Source organism: Phoenix dactylifera, chromosome 17, assembly GCF_051530095.1.
Source record: "Phoenix dactylifera cultivar Ajwa chromosome 17, Ajwa_hap1_PhDact_Kaust_v1.1, whole genome shotgun sequence".
Taxonomy (NCBI): Eukaryota; Viridiplantae; Streptophyta; class Magnoliopsida; order Arecales; family Arecaceae; genus Phoenix; species Phoenix dactylifera.
In genome coordinates, this window is record NC_143206.1 from 18,226,514 (window position 1) to 18,254,364 (window position 27,851).

A 27,851-nucleotide genomic window follows, 5' to 3' on the forward strand; every position below is an offset into this window, starting at 1 on the left:
TAATCTGTAATGATCTCTGATATCAGATTAATTCCATACTTTTCTCACGCTCGAGTTGCTTTTACAAAATATTCTTGCACAAATATATGACGTTCGGAGCAAAGCAAATATGGGGCAATTTCAGGAAATGAAATAAACAGTTCTTCCCAGAACAAGACAAATTCATACTGGTTTCCTTCACCAGGCCACGGGCAAAGCATCATCAATAGACAACCCTTTGACCTTCAAACTTCCATTTACTTGGAATAATGAAACCATGAGAGATATCACCAATCACAGCTTCCCCTAATATAGAAAATAAACATTAATTGTTATTATAATTAGAAGCCAATATGCATTTATTTCAGCATATACCAATCGGAGTTGGCATAGCAACAAGCTATGTTCAATCTCTCCCGCCATGATGCAAAATTGCAGCAGAAGCATTTACAAGCTGTGCAGCTGATCTGATCATAGCCATCCTGCAGAGTACATCATATTCCAGAAGCAGATCAAAAAATTAGCAGATGCTCTCATTAAATAAAGATCAACCATTGGATGTGGCAGCACATTCTTCTCAACTAAAGTAGCAAGAGAGGTTCAGAAAGCATGATTTCAATGCAAAAAACAAAGTGCATATTTCTTCAATGAAGATCTTTTTGTTGAAAAATGACCTAAATTCAAGGGAGCACATCCAAGATACAGCAGAAAGCATATAAAAATGATTCAGACCTAAATGGAGAACCAAATAATATTAGAGAAGAGGTGAACGACAGTAACAGCACACTGAATTAAGCAATCATGGTACTCACTGGATGATTGTCTGGCATCTTCAACAGTTTGTATCATCAATTCATACAGGACATATCCACCGTGATGGCAGCCAGGCATCCTGAGAGCCATTTTCCCTAATTCATCCTAATTTGCAACAGCTTACAAGAAATTAATATACAAAATAAACAAAAAAAATCAACAAAATATAATACTGAAACTAACCCTTGAAACGGTGTAAAGCTGAGTGGACTCAAAACCATCTTGAGCTCTAGAATACAGCTGGTAAATTTTCTTTGACTCCATATTACATTTCAGAAAGAAAAAAGCTGTCGGCCTCACATTCATTTCCCTGCGAGATATTCCAATAAAGACTGGATCTGTCTGCATGCAGTTAAACACCTGTCAGCAACATGCATGGACTATAACATGTGCAATGCAATTTGAACGATCAGATGTGAAGCATCCATACTTGGAGTATATTTTATGGGAGAATATTAAGTTTGAAGAGAGAGACAAAGTAGAGACTATGATGGTATCTAGGACTTCACCCAAAACGGCTAGCCATAAGGTATTTTTTTGGGTTCCTTAATCCTGTATAAATACCAAAGATCTTCTCGGTGAATAACCAATGTGGGACTAAACATGTGCCGGCACAAGTCCGTACATACTCTCCGTTTAAGCTCGTCAGGCTAATGATTCAAATCCATTCAAATCTAATCACAAGCGTCATGATCATCCCATGGTCAGCCTCCACAAACTCTTGCTGCAGTGCCCCCTAATCCACTATGGGCCGCGTTCGCTCTGATACCATTTGTGAGGACCCGCGTGGGCATGTTTAGTCCCACATCGTTTATTCGCCGAGATCTTGGGTACTTATACAGGACCAAAAAAAATATATTCGGCTAGCCATTTTGGATGAGGTCCTAAGTTGTTACAAATGGTATCAAAGCTTAAGGTTTAAGTCCACTAGGGACTGTGACATAAGTGGCGTCAAAGTTTGAGGTTTAAAATTATTGGGGATTGTGACAATTGAAATCAGAACATAGATTAAATAAATTCAGTGCTTAGGTGTAAGATCACTAAACATTGTGATAAAATGTATGTATTAGATTTGGTAAACGATGAGTACAAAAGGACTAAATAATGTCTCTGATCATGATAAGAGAGGTTAGACCTAAGGTAAATATAGGAAGGTTAACCATAGCATACCTTATTAGTTGGTTATACTATACCAGCTAAATTGGTCCATATGTTGTTTAAATGACTCGGAAGTTTAAATTTGATGTGGGTTCAGATGTGATCGCACTTTTGGTTTTGCTGCAAACTATTAGAGTGGAATTTGTATATGGATCTTTTATAGTATTGGAGTGAGCTAAGAAAGATTTTTCATAATATTAGAAAGAAATATTCTTCGAAGTTAAATCCGTATGTGGATTATATTTGAAATTGGCATATTTGGATACTACAAATAGGTGAATTTGTTTTGGTGGAGTTAATTTTATATCTAAGGCCACAGAGTACGCAAATTGGTGGAGAATTCTAATTATTTGAATTTTTATGTTTGGATTGGGATACTATACCTTTCTCATTATTATTGGAGACTATTGGATGTGTTAATTTAAACTCAAGTCTAGATTTATGATTTGAGCAGGGATCTTTCATCATTGTCAATGAAACCATAAGTAAAATGTCATATTGAGTAAAGATGCTTACATGAGTTATTATATGTAGCATGGATGATAGATATTTAGAATCTTTGTGAAGAAAGATTTGGAGGTTAATGGAGAGAATTCTACTCATAATGATATTGGCTCAAAGACTTCTAACCCATTGAATTTGAAGTATATCCTGTTGGAAAGAAGATCGATATAGATTGTCTAATCAAATTGTTAAGGGAATTCAAGGTTAACCTACTCTAAATTAAACCTAGATATTCTGGATTTTAAGAAGGTTGTGGAGATCGTGCAGTGATCTTAAACTTGACTAATGGCTTAAGGGTTAGTTATGGTAAGTACACTCTACATAAATTGAGGACAAAGAGATCTAAAGGTTGCTAAAGTTCTACTTGAAAATTTGAAATTTCTTAGCCCCAATACGAACTGATACTTCCGTCATAAATCATTTAACCGCCTGAGAGTATTTGCCAGGTTAGATCAGACTGCGCAACGAAAGTGTGATTGTGGAGTACTTTCACAGTATGAGTCTCAAGTAAGTTAATTTCAAGGATAATTATTTTAAGGGGGGAGAATGTAAAAGCCCATAATAGGTTGGGCTTGGGTCAGCTTGGACCGGCCACTTGGGCCGCCAATGTGCGCCGACACATGCGATAGGGAAAGGACTCCCGATGGGAGTCGTCTTCTTCCTTAAGTTCGTCGCGGAAGAGTAATCCTAGGGCTCGCCAGACTCTGGTGAAAGCACTAGGAGTCGACCTATAAAGCACCTCCACTCTTCCCTCAAAGCCCTTGCTCACGGATCCCAAACAATCCTTGCCGGATTTTCTTTCTTTTTCGAGTTCTAATTCTAAATCTCTTTCCCAATTCGCCAGAAAAAGCCGTCGGACCACCTCACCGGACCGAGGTAAGAGTCCCTCATCTTCTTCTCCTTCTCCATCGTCTTAGCCTTTGATTCACTCCAATTTGAGCCGAAAATCACTGAAATTTCATCCGAAACAGGGCACCTCTGTTTCGGTCATCTTCTCCAAATCTTGCCACCGCTGATAGTCGGTTTGGCCGAGGCTGTGGCCGCCGTGGCCACCATCAAATGGGGGCAGGCCACCTGGCTGCCACCCCCTTGGATTTGCGAGGAGGATGAGAGGAGGGGCGGGCTGTTCGTGAAGAGAGGAGAGAGTTTCTCTCTTCTCCTCTATTTTCTCTCTTCTTCCTTTTTTCTCTCTTGGTGTCTCTCTTTAGTTGACCTAGTTAGATGGTAAAAGGGTCTCGGGGGACCAGATGATGGACCTCTGGGGAACGCCGGTAGGCGGGCTAGGTTAGTAATCCACTATTTCATTTGTTTTTGATAATTGAGTTTGATTCTGTAGAGAGTGATGTGCGCAAGAAGATTCTGATCGGAGTACTCTGGACCCAACTAGAGGCTTCCAGATGCTCTCATTGTAATCCCAGGTTGACCCCAGTAGAGAGGGCCTTGGCCCAATGTCCCTACGACTATCAGTCATGCTAGTCTTATCCTGGCCATTGTCGAGCACCGTTGGATTCTATCATCATGAATCTCTATTGTGTTATCTGTACCATGGCCTAATTCTTGTTTCATGATTTGACTGTGGCATAAGTGGCATCAAAGTTTGAGGTTTAATATTATTGGGGATTGTGACAATTGAAATCAGAGTATAGGTTAAATAAATTCAGTGCTTAGGTGTAAGATCACTAGACAATAGACATTGTGATAAAATGTATGCATTGGGTTTGGTATACTATGAGTACAAAAGGACTGAATAATTTGTCTCTGATCATGATAAGAAAGGTTAGACCTAAGGTAAGTATAGGAAGGTTAACCATGGCATACCTTATTAGTTGATTATATCGAATTGTGTTTATTGGTCCATATCTTGTTTAAATGACTCGGAAGTTTAAACTTGACAGGGGTTCAAATGTGGCGCACTTTTGGTTTTGCTGCTAACTATTAGAGTAAAATTTGTATATGGATCTTTCATATTATTAGAGTGAGCTAAGAAAGATTTTTCACAATATTAGAAAGAAATATTCTTCGAAGTTAAATCCGTATATGGATTATATTTGGAATTGGCATATTTGGATACTACAAATAGGTGAATTTGTTTTGGTGGAGTTAATTTTATAACTAAGGCCACAGAGTAAGCAAATTGGTGGAGAATTCTAATTATTTGAATTTTTATGTTTGGATTGAGCTACTATACCTTTCTCGTAATTATTGGAGACTATTGGATGTGTTAATTTAAACTCTAGTCTAGATTTATGATTTGAGCAGGGATCTTTCATCATTGTTGATAAAACCACAAGTAAAATGTCATATTGAGTAAAGATGCTTACATGAGTTATCATATGTAGCATTGATGATAGATATTTAGAATCTTTATGAAGAAAGATTTGGAGGTTAATAGAGAGAATTCTACTCATAATGATATTGGCTCAAAGACTTCTAACCCATTGAATTTGAAGTATATCCTTTTGAAAGGAAGATCGATATTAGATTGTCTAATCAAATTGTTAAGGCAATTCAAGGTTAACCTACTCTAAATTAAACCTAGATATTCTGGATTTTAAGAAGGTTGTGGAGATCGTGCAGTGACCTTAAACTTGACTAATGGCTTAAGGGTTAGTTATGGTAAGTACACTACATAAATTGAGGACAAAGAGATCTAAACATTATGCTTTAGTTCTACTTGAAAATTTGAAATTTGAATCTTCTTAGTCCCAATGCAAAGTGATACTTCAGTCAGAAATCATTTAACTGCCTGAGAGTATTTGCGGGTTAGATCGGAGTGCGCAACGGAAGTGTGATGCTGGAGTACTTTCACAGTATGAGTCTCAAGAAAGTTAATTTCGAGGACGAAATTATTTTAAGAGTTGAGAATGTAAGAGCCCGTAATAGGTTGGGCTTGGGCCAGCCTGGACCGGCCACTTGGGCCGCCAACATGCGTCGGCACATGTGATGGGGAGAAGACTCCCGATGGGAGTCGTCTTCCTTCTCAAGTTCATCACGAAAGAGGAATCCTAGGGGCTCACCGAACTCCAGTGAAATCCCAAGGACTCGACCTATAAAGCACCTTTCCTCTTCCCTCAAAGCCCTTGCTCACGGATCCCAAACAATCCTTGCCGGATTTTCTTTCTTTTTCAAGTTCTAATTCCGAATCTCTTCCCCGATTGTCGCCAGAAAAGGCCATCGAACCACCTCACCGGACCGAGGTGAGAGTCCCTCATCTTCTCCTTCTCCGCCGTCTTAGCTTTCGATTCACTCCAATTTGAGCCGACAATCGCTGAAATTTCATCCGAAATAAGGCACCTCTATTTCGGTCATCTTCTTCCAAGTCTTGCCATTGATGGTAGCCAGTTTGGCTGAGGTTGCGGCCGCCGTGACCACCGTCAATTGGGGTTGGGCCACCTGGCCGCCACCCCCTTGGATTTGCGTGGAGGATGAGAGGAAGGGGCAGGCTGTTTGTGAAGAGAGGAGAGTTTCTGTCTTCTCTTTCTCCTCTATTTTCTCTCTTCCTTTTTTCTCTTGGTGTCTCTCTCTAGTTGATCTAGTTAGATAGTAAAAGGGTCTTGGGGGACCTGGTGAATGCGGGTAGGCGATCTAGGTTAGTAGTCCACTATTTTATTTTCTTTTGATAATTGAGTTTGATTCTGTAGAAGAAGAGTGACTTGCGCTAGAAGGTTCTAATCGGGATACTCTGGACCTAGCAGGTGGGTGCCAAATGCTCTTATTGTAGACCCAAGTTGACCTCAGGAGAGGGGGTCCTGGACCAGTGTCACTGCGACAATCCGTCATGCTTGCCTTACGTCGACCATTGTCGAGTACCGCTGAACTCTATCAACATGAATCTGTATTGTGTTATCTGTACCATAGTGTGATTCTTGCTTCATGATTTGACTAACTTGATTGGCCAGAGCAGACCGACCTAGATTGTTGAAAGATGTTACTTAGTCGACCCTGTCCGTCTTACACCCGACTGTTGACAACTACCAGTTGAACCCATAATTGAAACCCCTGATCTATTCTCTTGATTTAATAAATGTTTCTTAATCAGATGAATTGGATTACATTGTGCTGGCCCATTCAAATAATTGAGCGTTGTTATCTAGTTGGCCTCATATATCTTTTTATATGAATCTATTTTTACAGTTGATTTTGTATCGAGCTACAGCCATTCGAGCAGGAAGAAGCCCAATGATATCTTATACTCTAGTTTCTTACTCTTCCTGTTTCTTTCTCTTGGTATTCTCTCTTTAGCTTGATTCAAGAAAATTTTTGGTTAAAGGGACTCGGAGGGTAGTTCTAGATTACTACGTGATGGTGGACCCTTTAGTGGACCAGTAGAGGATTCTAGGTTGTCGAATATCTTGGATAATTTTTTATGTTGATTTGATTATGTAGAAGAAAAATCTTTGGGGCAAGAAAATATTGAGTAAGGTTCTGCGCACCTCAGTTCGTACATCACAGTAGTCTGTCTGGGTTGTTAGCAAAGTAAGAATCCTTATACACCGACCTGCATGATATAGATATTTTTGTACCTATATATGTATGATATGTTAATGATCCAGATAAGTAAGAAGCAAGAATAGTTTTATGACGGTTTCTGCATTAAATCATATTTTGATCATGTATACTTGTGATTGATAATATGATGGATGCATATATTAACATAACTTACACTTGCATAATCGGACTAATGGATGTGGTGCTCTGGACTAACCATGTTATATTGATTACTCCATCACAGGCGAGAAACGTGACTGTGGTTAGTCTAAAGTCGGAAATAAAAAGAAATTGATGTGTGGATGTGAACTTGATTGAATGAACAAGGACTTAGGACTAATCTCGTTATCATCAGTTGCCCCATCACAGCTGAAAATATGATACTATGGCAAATCCTGTCATAGGTTGAAAATGTTATTTACATCTTAAAAAGATTGTTCGGGACGATCAATCATGAAGGATCCATTTTTCTCGAACAAATAAACTATAAACCTCAAAAGAAAAACTTTTAATGTTAATAGATTTGCAATTCCGAAAAAAATCAATTATTAATAAAACTTTTTTATTTTATACAATACAAATTTTGTTTTACTTGAGGTTCAAGAATTCTTCTTTTCCGTTAATTCCACAAAGTCAAGTAGGTGCAATATACGAATTTCCCCCCAATCGTTACATTACATTGATTTACAATTATTCATTTGAACCGAATAAGATATAAGATGAACCAGATAAAATACAAAAAAATGGGTTTTAGATCAATTCATTTTTACTATTTTTTTTCCTACACCTAATGGTAGATTTCGTCGATACCTTGGCAGACCTCGTGACGGAATCGAAATGTGATTCTATTGGTTGCCATGTTACCGGTTGAAAACGTGACCGAAATTTGGCCCAAAGTCAAAAAGATAATTGATCCGGATCAAGTTAAAAAGGAATGAAATGAAAAACATTAAAAATACTATTGAAGAATTATGAAATATCGTATGATATATTACTCTTTAGTGACCGAATTTTTATTCATATTTGATGTACATATTTATACTGATTATTCGAGCATTATTGTTGGTTTGTGATTTCATGATGTATGCAACGATATAAAGCTCAAACTTGTGTTATTATTGTGTTGGTGTGGATGTGTGGAATTTTTTACTAGGCTATAAAGCTCACACCACCTCTTTTGTTTTCTTTTCTTTTCAGAGTTACAGGTCGCTTGATACTTGGTTATAGTGAGGATCACGAGTGAAAGGATGAGCAGATAGACCATTACTGATACTGGTTGGATAATTAAATTTTGTAATTGTACCAGTTTTGTTAATTGTTATGAATTGAGATCATTATTGTTCAATGATATTGAAGTCCTCGGCGAATAGCCTGTGACAGGACTTGCCATAGTATCACATTTCCAGCCTGTGATGGGGCCTGCCATAGTATCACATTTTCAGCCTGTGACGGGGCAACTGATGATAACAAGATAAGCCCAAAATCCTTGTTCATTCAATCAAGTTCACATTCACACATCAATTTTTTTTTATTTCCGGCTTTAGACTAACCACCATCACATTTCTCGCCCGTAATAGGGCAATCAATATAACATGGTTAGTCCAGAGGACCACATCCATTAGTCCGATTATACAAGTACAAGTTATGCTCATATATGCATCCATCATACCATCAATCACAAGCATACATGATCAAAATATGATTCAATACAGAAACCATCATAAAATTAATCTTGCTTCGTACTTATCTAGATCATTAACATATCATACATATATAGGTACAAAAATATCTATATCAGGCAGGTCGGTGTATAAGAATTCTTACTTTGCTAACGACGCAGACAGATTACCGTGATCTACAAACTGAGGTGCGCAGAGCCTTACTCAATATCTTCTTGCCCCAAAGATTATTCTACAGAATCAAATCAATATCAAAAATTATCCAAGATATTTGATAATCCAGAACCCTCTATTGGTCCATTAAAGGGTCCACCATCACGTAGTAATCTAGAACTACCCTCCGAGTCCCTTTAATCAAAAATTTTCTCGAATCAAGCTAAAGAGAGAATACCAAGAGAAACAAACAGAAAGAGAGAGAAACTAGAGTATAAGATCTCGTTGGGCTTCTTCCTGCTCGGATGGCTGTAGCCCCATACAAAATCAGTGCTAACTGTAAAAATAGATTTATATAAAAAGATATATGAGGCCAACTAGATAACAACGCTCAATTATTTGAATGGGCCAGCACAACGTAATCCAATTCATCTGATTAAGAAACATTTATTAAATCAAGAGAATAGGTCAGGGGTTTCAATTATGGGTTCAACTGGTAGCTGACAACAGTCGGGTATGAGACAGACAGGGTCGACTAAGTAACAGCATTCGATAATCTAGGTCGGTGCGCTCTGATCAATCAAGTCAGTCAAATCATGAAACAAGAATCAAATCATGGTACAAGTAACACAATACAGATTCATAATGGAGTTCAATGGTGCTCGACAATGGTCGAGGTAAGACTAGCATGACAGATTGTCGCAGTGACACTAGTCCAAGACCCCCTCTACCGGGTCAACTTGGGTCTACAATGAGAGCATGTGGAACCCACCTGCGGGATCCCGAGTATCCCGATCAAAACCTTCTAGCGCAAATCATTCTTCCTCTACTGAATCAAACTCAATTATTAAAAAAAATAAAATAGTGGACTACTAACCTAGATCGCCTACCGGCATTCACCAGGTCCCCCAAGACCCTTTTACCATCTAACTAGATCAACTGATAGAGACACCAAGAGAAAAAAAGAAGAGAGAAAATAAAGAGAGAAGAAAGAGAAGAGAAGAAGAGAGAAACTCTCTCCTCTCTTCATGAACAGCCTGCCCCTTCCTCTCATCCTCCACGCAAATCCAAGAGGGTGGCGGCTAGGTGGCCCACCCCCAATTGACGGTGGCCACGACGGCCGCAGCCTCGGCCAAACCGGCTACCAGCGGCAGCAAGACTTAGAAGAAGATGACCGAAACAGAGGTGCTCTATTTCGGATGAAATTTCAGCGATTGTCAGCTCAAATTGGAGTGAATCGAAAGCTAAGACGGCGGAGAAGGAGAAGATGAGGGACTCTTACCTCGATCCGGTGAGGTGGTCCGACGACCTTTCTTGGCGACAATCGAGAAAGGGATTCGGAATTAGAACTCGAAAAAGAAAAAAAATCCAGCAAGGATTATTTGGGATCTGTGAGCAAGGGCTTTGAGGGAAGAGGAAAGGTGTTTTATAGGCCAAGTCCTAGGGTTGTCACCGGAGTCCGGCGAGCCCTAAGATTCCTCTTCCGTGATGAACTCGAGAAGGAAGATGACTCCCACCGGGAGTCTTCTCCCCGTCGCATGTGCCGACGCACGTTGGCGGCCCAGCGGCTGTTCCAGGCCGGCCCAAGTCCAACCTATTATGGGCTCTTACATTCTCCCCTCTTAAAATAATTTCATCCTCGAAATTACTTGACTCATACTGTGAAAGTACTCCACCATCACACTTCCATTGCGCACTCTGATCTAACCCGGCAAATACTCTCATACAGTTAAATGATTTCTGACGGAAGTATCACTTTGCATTTGGACTAAAAAAATTCAAAATTCAAATTTTCAAGTATAACTAAAGCAGAGCCTTTAAATCTCTTTGTCCTCAATTTATGTAAAGTGTACTTACCATAACTAACCCTTAAGCCATTAGTCAAGTTTAAGGTCACTGCACGATCTCCACAACCTTCTTAGAATCCAAAATATCTAGGTTTAATTTAGAGTAGGTTAACCTTAAATTCCCTTAGCAAAATAATTAGACAATCTATATCGATCTTCCTTCCAAAAGGATATACTTCATATTCAATGGGTTAGAAGTTTTTGAGCCAATATCATTATAAGTAGAATTATCTCTATTAACCTCCAAATCTTTCTTCACCAAGATTATAAATATCTATCATCATGTTACATATGTTAACTCATGTAAGCATCTTTACTCAACATGACATTTTACTTGTGGCTTCATCAACAATGATGAAAGATCCCTGCTGAAATCATAAACCTAGACTTGAGTTTAAAGTAACACATCCAATAGTCTCCAACAATTATGAGAAAGATCCAATAGCCCAATCCAAACATAAAAATTCAAATAATTAGAATTTTCCACCAATTTGCGTACTCTATGGCTTTAGATATAAAATTAACTCCACCAAAACAAATTCACCTATTTACAGTATCCAAATATATCGATTCCAAATAATTCCACATACGGATTTAACCTCGAAGAACATTTCTTTCTAATATTATGAAAAATCTTTCTTAGCTCACTCCAATACCATGAAAGATCCATATACAAATTCCACTCTAATAATTACCAGCAAAACCAAAAGTGCGATCACATCTGAACCCATGTCAAGTTTAAACTTCCGAATAATTTAAAAATATAGACCAATAAATACAGCACGGAATAATCAACTAATAAAGTATGCTATGGTTAACCTTCCTATACTTACCTTAGGTCTAACCTCTCTTATCATAATCATAGACAAATTATCCAGTCCTTTTATACTTATAGTATACCAAACCCAATACATACATTTTATCACAATGTCTAATGATCTTACACCTAAGCACTGAATTTATTAACCTATGCTCTGATTCCAATTGTCACAATCCCCAATAATATTAAACCTCAAACTCTGATGCCACTTATGCCATAGTCAAATCATGAAACAAGAATTAGGTAGAAAACACAATAGAGATTCATGATGATAGAATCCAGCGGTGCTCGGCAATGGTCGGGATAAAGCTAGCATAACTAATGGTCGCAGTGACACTGGGCCATGACCCCCTCTACTGGGGTCAACCTAGGCCTACAATGAGAGCATCTGGAACCCTCCTGCTTGGTCCAGAGTACCCCGATCAGAACCTTCTTGCGTACATCACTCTTCCTCTACAGAATCAAACTCAATTATCAAAAAAAAACGAAATAGTGGATTACTAACCTAGCCCGTCTATCGGTGTTCACCAAGGTTCCATCACCAGGTCCCCCGAGACCCTTTTACCATCTAACTAGGTCAACTAAAAAGAGACCAAGAGAGAAAAAAGGAAGAGAGAAAATAGAGAGAGAAGAGAGAAACTCTCTCTCCTCTCTTCACGAACAACCCGCCGCTTCCTCTCATCCTCCTCAAAACTCCAGGGGGGTGGTGGCCATTGTGGCCTGCCCCCACTTGACGATAGCTACGGCGGCCGCAGTCTCAACCAAACTGGCGAACGACATCAACAAAACTTGGAAGAAGATGATGGAAATAGGACTGCCCTATTTTGGATGAAATTCTGGCAATTGCCAGCTCAAATTGGAGTGAATCGAAGGCTAAGACGGCGAAGGAGAATAAGATGAGGGAATCTTACCTCGGTCCAGTGAGATGGTCCAACGGTCTTTTCTGGCAACAATCAGGGAAGAGATTCGGAATTAGAACTCGAAAAAGAAAAAAAATCCGGCGAGAATTGTTTGGGATCTGAGAGCAAGGGCTTTGACGGAAGAGTGGAGGTGCTTTATAGGTCGAGTCCTAGGGCTTTCACAGAGTCCAGCGAGCCCAAAGATTCCTCTTCCGCGACGAACTCGGGAAGGAAGACGACTCCCATCGAGAGTCCTCTCTCTGTCGCATGTGCCGGAGCACGTTGGCGGCCCAAGTGGCTGATCCAGGCTAGCCCAAGTCCAACCTATTATGGGCTTTTACATTCTCCCCCTTAAAATAATTTCGTCCTCAAAATTAACTTACTTGAGACTCATACTGTGAAAGTACTCCACCATCACACTTCTGTTGCGCACTCTAATCTGACCCGGCAAATACTCTCAAGCGGTTAAATGATTTATGACTGAAGTATCAATTTGCATTGGGTAAGAAAATTTAAATTTCAAATTTTCAAGTAGAACTAAAGCAGAACTTTTAGATCTTTGTCCTCAATTTATGTAGAGTATACTTACCATAACCCACCCTAAGCCATTAGTCAAGTTTAAGATCACTGCACAATCTCCACAACCTTCTTAAAATCCAGAATATCTAAGTTTAATTTAGAGTAAGTTAACCTTGAATTCCCTTAGCAATTTGATTAGACAATCTATATCGATCTTTCTTCCAAAAGGATATACTTCAAATTCAATGGGTTAGAAGTCTTTGAGCCAATATCATTATGAGTAGAATTATCTCTATTAACCTCCAAATCTTTCTTCACCAAGATTCTAAATATCTATCATCAATGCTACATATGATAACTCATGTAAGCATCTTTAGTCAATAGGACATTTTACTTGTGGCTTCATCAACAATGATAAAAGATCCCTGCTCAAATTATAAACCTAGACTTAAGTTTAAAGTAACACATCCAATAGTCTCCAACAATTACGAGAAAGATCTAGTAGCCCAATCCAAACATAAAAATTCAAATAATTGAAATTTTCCACCAATTTGCGTACTCTATGGCCTTAAATATAAAATTAACTCCACCAAAACAAATTCACCTATTTGCAGTATCCAAATATGCCAATTTCAAATATAATTTACATACGGATTTAACCTCGAAGAACATTTCTTTCTAATATTATGAAAAATCTTTCTTAGCTCACTCCAATGCTATGAAAGATCCATATACAAATTTCACTCCAATAATTAGCAGCAAAACCAAAAGTACGATCACATCTGAACCCATATCAAGTTTAAATTTTCAAGTTATTTAAACAACATATGGACCAGTAAACACAATACGGTATAACCAACTAATAAGGTATGGCATGGTTAACCTTTCTATACTTACCTTAGGTCTAACCTCTCTTGTCATGATCAGAGACAAATTATCCAATCCTTTTGTACTCATTGTATACCAAACCCAATACATACATTTTATCACAATGTCTAGTGAGCTTACACCCAAGCACTGAATTTATTTAACCTATGCTCTGATTCCAATTGTCACAATCCCCAATAATATTAAACCTCAAACTGTGATGCTACTTATGCCACAGTCAAATTACGAAACAAGAATCAGGCCATGGTACAAATAACACAATAGAGATTCATGATGATAGAATCCAACAGTGCTCCACAATGGTCGGGGTCAGGCTAGCATGATGGGTGGTCGCACTGATACTGGTCCAGGACCCTCTCTACTGGGGTCAACCTGAGTCTACAATGCGAGCATTTGGAACCCTCCTGCTAGGTCCAGAGTACTCCGATCAGAACGTTCTTGCGCACATCACTCTCTCTCTACAGAATCAAACTTAGTTATAAAAAAAAAAAGAAATAGTGGACCACTAATCTAGACCGCCTACCGGCATTCACCAAGGGTCCGTCGCTAGGTCCCCCAAGATCCTTTTACCATCTAATTAGGTCAACTAGAGAAAGACACCAAGAGAGAAAATAGAGAGAGGAGATAGAAGAGAGAAACTCTCTCCTCTCTTCACGAACAACCTGCCGCTTCCTCTCATCCTCACAAATCCAAGAGGGTGGTGGTCATGGTGGCCCGCCCCCACTTGATGATAGCCACGGAGGCCGTAGCCTCAACCAAACCGGCGACTGGCGGCGGCAAAATTTGGAAGAAGATGACTAAAATAGGGGTGCCCTATTTTGGATAAAATTCGGGCGATCGCCGGCTCAAATCAGAGTTAATTGAAGGCTAAGACGACAAAGAAGGAGAAGAAGATGAGGAACTCTTACTTCGGTCTGGCGAGGCGGTCTGACGGTATTTCTCGGCGACAATCGTGGAAGGGATTCAGAATTAGAACTTGGAAAAGAAAAGAAATCCGGCGAGGATTGTTTGGGATCCGTGAGCAAGGGATTTGAGGGAAGAGGGGAGGTCTTTTATAGGTCAAGTCCTAGGGCCTTCACCAGAGTCCGACGAGCCCTAGGATTCCTCTTCCGCAACGAACTCGGGAAGGGAGTCCTCTCCCCGTCGCACGTGCCAGCGCACATTGGGCGGCCCAAGCGGCCGGTCCAGACCACTCTTAGGCCGGATCAGGCCGGCCCAAGCCCAACCTATTACGGGCTCTTACATATCACATCTAAAGATGCCCGTCCCAGCAAAACCCACATCAAACTAGCAACTAACATGCTCAAATATCACGCAATGCAACAGATAATGACAAAATGAATGTATCAGATCAGTAATGAACTGACAGACTGATGTGTATACAAATGCAATGTATGTATGTGTGAACAAATGATATGCACAAGTACATAACAAATGTATGTATGTGTTGAGATCTGTAGTTGGAAGGTAAACTATGCTATGCACAAGTACATATCATGCATAATTGATACACATACAATTCAATGTTAAAATCTAGACAAGACTAATCTGAAGTTAGCCTCAATCGGGCACTATCATACAAGTTACAACTACGCGACAAGACCTTACTATTTCCAACTGGTAATAAAGATCTGTAAATGAACTAGAAAACTGAACACCAAGCATGGAGCATTTTCTGCTGCTATATATTAGAGCATAACAGAGAAATAAGGCAAAGTTATGACTCGTAGCAATATAAGTATAACAAAGTTGAGAAACCAAGTACCATGAGAAACACAAAATAAAAGAAAATTAGGGAAGACACTTGACCAGAGATTCTGCAGGAACCCCAATTTCTTCAACCACTTCGCGGACGATGCCATCAAACATCTCTTGAGAAACCTTTCGATTTAGATCTTCAGATTCTGTCAAACCTTTGTCATTTTGATGGTCTGAAATTCCAAGTTCCTCGGGCTGCAAGAGACAAGAAAACAACCTTACTTGCATTGGTTCGAAATAGAAACTATATACTACTTAGTCAGGTTTCATAAAGTTTGCAACAGCTGTTCGTTGCTCTCGCATATTCTAAAGTTAGATGGATTACATTGCTTATTTATTTCAAAAGAACCTTGATATCATCAACGTATTGATATGAAAGAAATTCGGTATTTCTGCAGTCACAAGAACATGCTTTCCTTCCAAACTCATTCTTGAGAATGTAACTAGGTTATTAAAACCATCTACTGATAAGCATATTCAAATGAGTAGAAACTTGAATTAAAAAAAACATAGTTTGGCTTAGAATTCAGTATTGCCTATTGATATCACATAATAGGACACAAAAATTCATTCCAATGGAGCACCTCTTTTAATCAGGTGGTGTCCTTGACAGCGTTCAATAGACCCATGCCTACACAGCTACACCACACAGAGAGAAGATATGAGGCTATTTCAGGCTTTCAGCCGTTACCCATAAATAAAAGAAGAATCTTTATTTCCATGATGCATGGGCTTTTATGAAGCCAAAAGGTTTCTCTCTGAGGCCAACTTGTCCTGCATTTTTATTTGTTTCTTTTATGTTTCCTCAAGTTAAATCCAGCTAGGCTGCTAAAGTATGCAGTAGACTATAAAATGCTGAAGCAGGACTGAACAATTTCAATAGAAAACCAATGGCTACAGTTGGAAGGCTGATGAAAGTTGCTGCTTGGGTTGCAAGAGAAGTCTCTAGACAATTGTCAGTGACTAGTGTAGTTTTCTGCAGAAAAACACAGTTTCCTGCTATTGTCCTCTCATGCATATAAAAGAAGAGGTGATTTGGTTTAGAAAACAAATGTTTATCAGCAAAAGCATTTAAAATATTATATATGTTTGCATATCAATTTCCAAGTACCGGATCTCAGTTTCATGTCTATGTTTCCACTATCGCTCAGATAACGTAAGTTCACATTGCCTGTATCAGATGGCTTCCAAAGTACAGTTAAAAGTAACATAGGGATGATGAGGAGACTCACTGTTCACTGCTAGTTATCTAGTGGTTGACTGAGATGTTGAGGTACATCGTAGCCCAAAATACAAACATATACATAACACAATATATCTCGAAGAGGTTGAAAGTAGGCATTTAGAAACCACTATGCAATATGCAGTGGACTGAACTTTGACTAACATTTGTCTACCTATGATGAAATTATGAAAATCTCGGTAAGAAGCGCAAGCTAGGAGGTAATATAGGGCAAGATTGTGCAACAAAACCTACCTAAAGTTCGACGGTATGGACATATAAATGGAAGGGCTGCTCCAAGATGATTCTAGAGTTACACAAAAGGCTCTGCATGAAGACATAGCAGCAGCCAATCTTAAGGGTACCACAATAGCATTCTCTTGAATGATTGGACGTCAATGAATTACCTCTGAATGACCTCCAGGGAACACGAAGTATCCTGGAAATTCCCCCACATTATAGCTTCTTTGTAATACAAGAATCCTTTTGTCAGATGTTTCCACAATAGCACCATTACCTAGGGGACTTGATGTGTGTTGGCAACGCACAGGGTCATCTACAAAAAAACAAAATAAAACAAAAGCTTTGAATTAGTAATTAGCAAAAAAAAAAATAAGAATGAGAAAACATTGCCTGTATCTCTACTGATGAATGCAGCAAACTACATATAAATGATCTATTCATAAGAGAATGTGATATGAGCAAGTATCTGCTTTCATTTTGAAAACAAATGTAGAACCAAAACTATGACCCATCAAGCATCGTAACAATTTGGGGTTGGTTTTGTCAATTCTCTTTTGCCAAATTAGTTCCTAACTAGTGGTAGCTCTGATTTTATTGCAAGCTCTCTAAAAGCTAAAATGAAAAAACGAATACAAAAAGTAGTAAGATCTGTGCCTCTTATGTGTCTCATCTCAATTTGAAATTCAATTCAGCATTTTGCCAAATCTAGGTCGATTTGTTGATGGAGTACCACTGGCATTATTGATTCAGCCACTTACCTAATTACTCAAGAAAAGAATGGGGGAAGAAGAATAATAATCCACAGCAACACCTGGCACCTTTTATGCTAAGTGGAGAATAAAATAAAATGCCAAAAAAAGCAAGTGATGCGCACTTCAAATTTCCATGGTATGCTCTTCTTTATAAACAAGCCCAAAACAAGGCTCTCTGTATTAAAACTGCCTAAGTAACCATACACAGAAGTAATTCAAGCTCATTAACATAACATGTGGGACACAATTTTGGATTAGGAAATCAGCAGCCACTATTAGTGGGTTTCCTACTTACTTAAGCAACTATTTTGTGAAGGAAAAGGTGCCATACAACAAATTAAAGTATCAAAGGAAGATGGCTACACATGTGGCCACACAAGTTCAATTTTCACTTTGGAACCTTAAACATGCTTCAGATTTTAACCTTGTATACTGGGAGAATATCACCCATGTCCTCCTTGCTTATCTCCAATTTCCTTTTACCACTGCCAACTTCAAATTATAAATGAACTGCTGGGGTGAGAAGTACAAAAGGGAATTTTAAAAGCAAAAGGTATATGCATTTTTGGCCTCTTTCTAGTTGGTATGATCAGAAAGAAAGGGGCCAACAATGTGTAATGACAAACCTGACTGCATCAACAAAAATCAAATACAAGCACTATATATAAATTCGGCATAAATAGGTGAATCAGTTAGTTCACAAATACAAAGAGTCTGACTGCCCTTTATCAAGAATTGATCCTGACTTCAGAAACCTAACCTAAAAGAAAATCTGGCCTTTTACTAACCCTGAAGCACTAGTAAACTCCATGGCTTCTTACCTTTTTAAATCAGCTTTCTGGACCTAGTTAATAATGAACACCTCTCAATAAGGTACATAATCTTTAAAGTCTAAACTATGTAAAACAACTGCCAAAAAAGGAAAAAAGCAAAATTTTCGAGTTGCTGCTGAATTTCATACACATGACAAGCTTCACTAACCTGAAGGTCAAACAAAAAGATGACCTCTACAAATTATATGGACAAACATAAAAATTGACACTTCTTTAATATGATTAGAACTTGTTCGATATGTATCTATCAAAATGATGCATCTTGATGCAATCAATGTGATTTGATGTTACTCCAACATGATATGGTGATATGGGCTGCATTATGGCCCCAGGCTGAAAGGGAATTCCATCCTTCTACTACTTACTGATTAGTTTCAAAGAAGTGGCCTCCCTGAGACGCTCTTCCTTTGTTATCTTGATCTCTTCTTAGTTAAATGGATCTTCTTTCTGATGACCCAAACCATTAATAGTTTAATGATGCCAAGAAAACAAATCACACCTTTCTTCCGTAGCTCCACCACGACTTCACATAATTCGAAAATTTCTATTTAACATCTTGATTTGGATTTCCTTGCTTGCCCAAGCTGTCATTACTCTCCACTTAAAGCTTTTGGTGCCTGTCTGTGGACCGCTCTCCTAAAATCTCAATTAGGTGCTTCAGAGACAGCCAGCCAATGAGTCCACAAAAGCCAAATCTTACGTGCAACCAGCTACTTTTTGAGTCCACGCAAACCAAATCTTACGTGCAACCAGCTGCTTTTTGAGTCCACGCAAACCAAATCTTAGGTACAACCAGCTATTTTTCACATGCCTTCAGACTGCCTGAGAGAATAAAACAAAAAAGATAAGTCCTAAAGTTGAGCAGAAATTCCTGAACTGCACAAATTCCCTGATTGGATGCTCAGGTGTTGATTTTCTATGAGCAAATGATTTAAAATTTAAATTCACCCTCTTGATGATGTCATTCACTTTTCCCATTTGGTAACAAGAAAATCGATGCAACCTGCTGCAATTTTTCTCTGGTTTCATGCCATGTCTTCCCAATCTGATCACATGCTCTGGGATGCATCATTCTCTCCCAGTCAGTAGAAATTTCATCCTCGGGTTTTTACCATGTCAAGCATCAAAAATTGATCTCCGGAGCACCTTATCTATGATTTTTATCTGTGTTGCTCAAGGAAACTCAGACTAGACATGTATCGAGTTGCACATACGAAGTTTATTCTGTGGCAGGTCATGCACCATTAACATGACCACTTTAAAAGAATTAAGATGAATAGTCTGCCCTAAAATCCACTAGCCCACCTTTAGATGCTAAAGGACATGCTGATGTGTGACAAACTAGGAGAGGCCCAAGAGGGTTCTCACAATCTCAAATTCAGAATAATGAATGGTGTGGAGTCATCAACATGGACAGTGATTACTTTAATTAAAAGTAGATATTTACATAGTTAAATAATGATAAAGTTGCCAACATTCTCAAGTGAATTCTTACCACCCATCAGTAACCATACAATGGTGCAATACAAGGTAATAGTTTCAGAGCTGAACTGGCACTTATTGATCTGATCTAGTGATGCATCAAGATGCCAACATTTGCAGTTCATCAGATAAGTTTGTTCCATGATTATTACTCACCCTGTACTTCACATTTATACAAGATGGAGAATTTATAAAACAAGGGTACACAAGGATTGTGTTCTAGGCAATAGTATATGCATGCAGAACTTGATTCTACAATGTAAAGAGTAATTACAATATCAGAAACATGAAACTTCAGATTTTGACACAATTAACTATAATAACAACCTGCTCTTAATTTTCAGATTATATGATTTCATAGATACATATAAGCATCGACATCATGCAGCATCCCAATATTATCTGCACGCTTTACCTTCTGAAGGAATGAGAAACTTCTCCCATAGAGGATTCAAATTTGTACCCACAAATGTCCTGAAAAGTATACAAGTTTAAGGAAAATAATTGCCTGCAACCAGCATTAATATCCAAAATTAACAGCTCTAACAAACACCATGAAAATGAAAAAAAAAACAGACCATTTAGTACAACCAGTACCTTGGCGACCAATCTCCGAATGAATGATATTAAACATTAGAATGTTAAGATGATACTTGATAATATGAATCCCCTGACTAAAGAAACATGAATCTGGTACATCGACATGGACAGGTGATGAGAGTACAAAAGTGAAATTTTCATATTATCTTAATTAGTATTATAGCTAATCTTTATTGATAAAATTAATTAATTAATGTTTTATTTGTGTTTGAGTGCAAGTAATTCAAAAGACCCAATAACGCTGGATTTGAGCCCAATGCCTGGCGTTCCGAGCTCAACAAATCCTTAGCATCTCATCTGAGTCTCATGCCGTCCGTCATCCGCATGCAATCCATATCACTGTATCCAGATGTTTCAGCTAGCACAAGTGCCTGCGTCGTGGAGTTTTCCAGCATCTTCAAAACCGTTCGTGTGGCTCTCCAAGCATCATGGCATCTCATCCAAGGGACCTAGTCAAACCCAAGGAACCTAAGCCACACCGGCTCTTCAATTCAAGCCACATCTCATCCATAGTGTCCGTCTCCCCTGTTTCAAGAATATTCAAGCCGTATTCAACATCCGATTGTTTCATCTTCAAATTCCCTTCCCACAATTCCAAACCTCCATGCATTTCAGCCGCATTCCATTCTTCCCATCATTCATCTGAGGAGTCTTCTCAACTTCCCAACATCAATGTCTTCCGAAGTTCCCTAGTCCTTCTTCTCCAACGGTTTCGTCTGTGTTTCAAAATTCTCAACGGCAGCGAGGGAACTCCAAAGCCAATCCATCCGTTCGCATCCCTGCAGCCGAAGAGTTCCAAGCAATTCATGGCATCCAGATTTCATTCATCCCGTATCTCAAGCAACCGCGGATCATCTCCAAGCTACGAAGTCTTGCATTCAAATCTAACATCAATGTCTACAGTTGCTCAAAATTCTGCAACGTTCCCAGCCGAGGAGTCCCAAGCCATGTCTCATCCGCTCCCAGTTCCTAAGCGTCCGCAACGCATCCTTCGGTCTTCCCAGCCACACTGCTGAAGGTGTCTATAAAAGGAACCCAAGAGAGAGGAGCAAGGGATCATCCGGTGGAGGTAGAACCAGCCGACGGGAGAAGAAGAGGAGGATCTATCGGCATTTTTCCAGCCGGACGGAATAAAACAGAAAAGGAGAAGGCCGGATCCATCCAAGTTCGGGCGAAAGAGGGAGAGAGGAGAGGAGGACAGCCGGCCGTGCGACGAAGGAGGAAGAGGCCAAGGGAACCAGGAAGCTCCCTCTTCCGATCTACCTTCTCAGCCGAACAAGAGAAGGAGGAGAAGCAACGGGAGGAGAAAACCCAAAGAAAGAAAACAGAGCACCCTGTTTTCTTTAGAGGAGAAAGAAAAAAAAAAAAAGGATTTATATTTATTTCATTTACTCTATGCTAATCCTTTTTATAAAATTGCTTGCATCTCATATGGATAGCTAAATATCTTTTAGCTAAGGCTAAGGAAAAGCCTAGCATTTTCTTCATGTATTTCATTTAATCATCAATGGGATTTTAATGTTTTTGATTTAATTTATGGTGCAGTAAATTTATAGAAATTATTTCAAACTTAAATATTTTCTTTGATTTGTTATTACCTCCGGGTATAACAGATGCTTAGAAATCCCTGTAGTTTAAAATAGAATTATTGTAATGCTGCCCATAGAACTAAATCTATTTTATTATGATTAATAGATGATTTTAAGAAAAGCATGATTAAGTGCTAGGCTGAATCCTAATGCCTTAGTTATATTTTTAAATCTGAATATTATTTAGCCTTAAGTTTTTTTTTTTTTTCACTATCAAATCCCTGTGGATTCGATCTCGGACTCACCGAGAATATTACTTTGCTACACCCAATACTTGGGGTATTCTACATTTAATTTTCCTTTTTGAAAGAGCAAGATTAAAATCGTAGCAACAGGTGTGTCAGGTGTTGCATATCTAAGGGTCAAAACCTTCCAATATCTAAGAATTTCTTCTTATGGATGAGCATCCAATATCATACTAATACTCTATGTCCAAGTGTCAGGTGCAGGTCCTTGAGGCTAAACCAAAGGGTCAGGGTAGCATTGCATTAATCTCAATTTAACCCCACAAGTTGACTGATGGAAAATAAAACAAGAACCAGCTTTAACCAAATCCCTCACTTATCCAACTGATCTACTCCAACCTTGACATAAGCACACAAGAAAAAAGAAAGAAAAAAAGACATAAGCAGATCACAGCAACTTAAACCTCCCCCCACCCTCCATAACAAGTAAATATGACCAGTAATATGAGAACATGTCGCGCATAGGTCTTCTGGCATAGAATAAGAAGAATTTTATATCTGTGAACTAAGATTTGACTGATGGGAATTTAGAGCTGATTGCATGGGTGTATTGCATGGTTAATTCATATTTCAAAAATAGATATGGTGAAATTAGGCTGTTGGAGAGGTGCCGTACGCCAATTAGAATAGGTGCTTCTAAACAAGCTCAAAGGGGTGACTATATCTCCTCATTTAAAGAAGACCCATATAAATACCTCGTTAGTAACTAGTAAGATGGTATCCTACAAAAGATCATACGCTACCGCAATATCGTGTACTGACTATTGCTTCATTTCCCGATGCAAATTGCACTTATCAATAGTAGATACATCAAATATTAGGTTTACGATGATTTCTGATATGTGGACCATTACTTGATAAAAGGTATCTTTAAAAGAACCTACAAATGTTTTCAGGATGACCATTACTTGTCACATCTGCTCAGAAAGTGAATTATTACCATGTGTGATATGCAATGCTTAAACAAACTAAAAAGGATGGTGTGAAAATTATGCTTTAAGAGGATTACATGCACAATAACATTATAAATATGTCAGCATTTAATTCTCATAAACGGTATGAACAATTTCATTGAAGCAAGAGTCTTAATATATCCATTGGACATCGTCTGGAAAATATAACCAACAAAAGAAATAAAATCAAGAATATGGAGAAAAAAGAGAAAACCTGTAATCTGTCAGACCTAAGTGAAGGCATACAGATGACTCTTGGTCCAAGCCATCCACATGATGCAGAGTATGTCCAGCATACTGAAATGCAATGTACCAGTTAAATGAAATACCCAATCTCATGCCAGGAAAAAACTACCGAGCAAGAAGGCATGACAAAGCATTGTAAAATGCATGTGCAATTAAGTCAACTAAAAAAAAAGCTATTCCAGACAGACAAGCCTCTGTATAAAATTTGAAAGCACTGAAAGGTAATCCAATTTATGATAAATAGAACCAACTTAATTTAGTATCTCTGAAAATTTCCAACATCTCCAGAAGCATAAACTTGGAATTTCTAGATTAAAGTTAAGACAAAAGAGTATAAAAAATGGTTGCCACTAACATTGAGGAAATGGTCTTCAGTTGTAATTTAGGCACTTAAAACAAGTATCACCAACTAAAGACATTTAATTTCACAAGGCAACAGCATGATAAACTACTATCAAGATATATCAAAAAGACAGACAATCCTCTGTTATAAAAGAAGTACCCATACACATGTCAGGGAAAATTACTGAGCAAGAAGGCATGACAGAGCATCAATCTCGAAATACATTGTAAAATGCACATGCAATTAAGGCAACTAGAAAAAAAAACTATTCAAGACAGACAATCCTCGATTATAAAATTCAGTTAAAAGCACTGAAAGGTAAACCAATTTATGATAAATGAAACCACCTTAAGTTAGCATCTCTGAAAATCTCCAACATCTCTAGAAGCATAAACTTGGAATTCTAGATTAAAGTTAAGACACAAGAGTATAAAAATAGTTGCCACAAAAATTGAGCAAATAATTTTCAGTTGCAATTTAGGCACTTAAAACAAATATTACCAACTCAAGACATTTAATTTCAACAGGCAGCAGCAGAGACAAACTGCCAGCAAGATATATCAAAAACAGGCATACTAGTAAAGCAAAAACTACAGATAGATTAAGATCAATATACATCAAAGGCAGGCAAACTTGCAGAAAACTACCAACCCTGAACTTTTTTCCATTATACAGTGACGTATTCTCTTTCAGTCGTCGAATCCAAATCTACAATATATGAAAGAAAATCTGGTAAGAAGAGATACATATATCTGATTTAAATGCCAGTTCAACTGCTGAAGCTATCCAGCAAATGTAAGATTGCATCACAGCAATCGACTAATGTTCAATTTGAGATGATGCCTAATATAAGGCTAAACAAAGTTAAATGGGTAAAGAGGTTAACTATATACATGCATGCATACATCAATTGTCCCAAGCATAAAACTGATTTGAAAAACAGTTTCAAGAAAGAAACCAGTGCTATAGAGTAGAAACTCTTCACTAGAAGCCAATTATTCCCATTGTCATGAATAGCATTGATTCGCTAATAGAAAACATTACATGATTACCATTTAGAGCATTCTTTGAAGAAAATTCTGTAGGAAATAGGATACCCTGGTAAGTGCTGGATGCAGCTCTAGCATAGTTTGAAGGAGGAAATGGGGCTGGAAACTAAAAAAAATACAGACTTCGTACCTCATTTATCGATTCTTCTAAGTTGGCATCTGGATGAGGAATTCTGTCGTAAGACGGATTAAAGTCGACATAAACCTTCATAAACATGGTACAAAACTTTAATATTCAGTAAAACTTGGAATTTCTTTGAAAAAATAGAACTGCAAAGCAAATACAAATTTCTAAAAAAATCATAAATTACTTTTTAGACACGAGGCATTACATAATTCCTTGCGTCGATAACCCTATTCGCACAAACTAAGAGAGAAATCAAGTATACACCTCAATAAACATCTAGGAAAATTATTTGGTAATCAGAACTAAACATTACAAGAAGTCTTGCTACCCAAGTTTAGAACCCATATGAAGGCATCAAGATCCGGCTGGATTTTAGGAAAAAAGAATATCCGCTTCTGTATCATATATATATTACAAAGAACCAAGAATCAAATCTAGCACATGATACCATGTTGCGAAAAGAAAGTAAACAAAGAAGAGTTTGCCAAGGAATTTCTTTTAGGAACCTATCCTAACTCCAAGAATGTAGCAAGGACAACATCATTCCAAAAACTCCAACGAATTTGACATCACAATTCTCATTCTTTTCTCAGTCTTGAAGAATGCAGCAGGAGAAGCGCTATCGAGATCAGGCTACGGTTTACAAACCAAGAATTCTGAATTGTTTCGTAACTGGAACCCAAGAAAACCCGAGAGTAGATAAATCCAAGATTGATGTCATGAAAAAAGAAATGGGAAGAGAGGGGGAGCGTGAAGGCAAAATTATTGCTACCCAAGTTTAAAACCCATATGAAGGCATCAAGATCAGGCTGGATTTTAGGAAAAAAGAATATCCGCTTCTGTATCATATATATATTACAAAGAACCAAGAATCAAATCTAGCACATGGTACCATGTCGCGAAAAGAAAGTAAACAAAGAAGAGTTTGCCAAGGAATTTCTTTTAGGAACCTATCCTAACTCCAAGAACGTAGCAAGGACAACATCATTCCAAAAACTCTAATGAATTTGACATCACAATTCTCATTCTTTTCTCATTCTTGAAGAATGCAGCAGGAGAAGCGCTATCGAGATCGGGCTACGGTTTACGAACCAAGAATTCCGAATTGTTTCGTAACTGGAACCCAAGAAAACCCGAGAGTAGATAAATCCAAGATTGATGTCATGAAAAAATAAATGGGAAGAGAGGGGGAGCGTGAAGGCAAAATTATTGCTACCCAAGTTTAGAACCCATATGAAGGCATCAAGATCAGGCTGGATTTTAGGAAAAAAGAATATCCGCTTCTGTATCATATATATATTACAAAGAACCAAGAATCAAATCTAGCACATGATACCATGTCGCGAAAAGAAAGTAAACAAAGAAGAGTTTGCCAAGGAATTTCTTTTAGGAACCTATCCTAACTCCAAGAACGTAGCAAGGACAACATCATTCCAAAAACTCTAACGAATTTGACATCACAATTCTCATTCTTTTCTCATTCTTGAAGAATGCAGCAGGAGAAGCGCTATCGAGATCAGGCTACGGTTTACGAACCAAGAATTCCGAATTGTTTCGTAACTGGAACCCAAGAAAACCCGAGAGTAGAGAAATCCAAGATTGATGTCATGTAAAAAGAAATGGGAAGAGAGGGGGAGCGTGAAGGCAAAATTATTGCTACCCAAGTTTAGAACCCATATGAAGGCATCAAGATCAGGCTGGATTTTACGAAAAAAGAATATCCGCTTCTGTATCATATATATATATATATATTACAAAGAACCAATTATCAAATCTAGCGCATAATCCTATGTCGCGAAAAGAAAGTAAACAAAGAAGATTTTGCCAAGGAATTTCTTTTAGGAACCTATCCTAACACCAAGAACGTAGCAAGGACAACATCATTCCAAAAACTATAACGAATTTGACATCACAATTCTCATTCTTTTCTCATTCTTGAAGAACGCAGCCGGAGAAGCGCTATCAAGATCAGGCTACGGTTTACGAAACAAGAATTCCGAATTGTTTCGTAACTGGAACCCAAGAAAACCCGAGAGTAGATAAATCCAAGATTGATGTCATGAAAAAAGAAATGGGAAGAGAGGGGGAGCGTGGAGGGAAAATTACCCGAGATGGGGGAAGACCGGAGGGGCAGGAGAGTAGTAGCTTGAAGGCATTCCCTGAATCAACGGGATCGCCGCTTGCTCCCTCTCCCGCAGGCATGGATGTCATCTTCCGGCGCGAGCGGAGGCGGAGGGGACTTCGAGGAAGAAGAAGCTGGAAGAGAGGGCGGCCAAAAGGACGACTCGGTCTCCAAGGGCGGCATCCAGCGCACGCCTCTGGGCTTTGTAAAGGAGCTTATATAGCCCGGTGGAAAAGTCCCAGAGTAGATGCCTCGCGGCAGTACCTTAGCTTAAGCCCTCCCCCTAGGTTCCTTGGTGCTGCAAATTCTAGATAAAGCGTATATACAATAACATTACGTGGCCGGAAATGCTCTAGGCCCAACTATAGCAGTAGGGCTGTTAAGGAGCCGAGCCCGAGCATGAGAGAGCTCAGTTCAGCTCGTTTCACAAAAGCTCGGGCTCGGGCTCGGTAACGAGTTCTATATTGGGCTCGAGCTCGGGCTTGCTCGGCAAAGCAAAAGCTCGGACTTGAGCTCGTAAAGCTTGTTTTAATTACGAGT

General features: G+C 38.6%; 1 protein-coding gene across 4 annotated transcripts; it reads right to left on the bottom strand.

Moving 5' to 3' along the window:
• Nucleotides 1–27,509, bottom strand: NUDT9 (nudix hydrolase homolog 9). 4 transcript variants are annotated; one of them, XR_005514581.2, is made up of 11 exons: nt 27,296–27,509; nt 25,193–25,267; nt 24,665–24,721; nt 23,639–23,721; nt 20,453–20,511; nt 17,135–17,283; nt 15,557–15,700; nt 976–1,134; nt 792–897; nt 355–461; nt 1–285 (listed from the first exon to the last, which is right to left on the bottom strand). XR_005514581.2 is itself a non-coding variant. In XM_039133066.2 (10 exons), the coding sequence occupies exons 1-10, from the start codon at nt 27,398–27,400 to the stop codon at nt 451–453; spliced, it is 948 nt and encodes a 315-aa protein (XP_038988994.1). In that variant the 5' UTR covers nt 27,401–27,509; the 3' UTR covers nt 1–450. The 4 variants fall into 4 exon arrangements, 2 of the variants coding, with proteins under 2 accessions (XP_038988994.1, XP_038988995.1); XR_015974387.1 differs by lacking the exon at nt 24,665–24,721; XM_039133066.2 differs by having other exon boundaries at nt 1–461.
• Between the last annotated feature and the right edge of the window lie 342 nt (nt 27,510–27,851).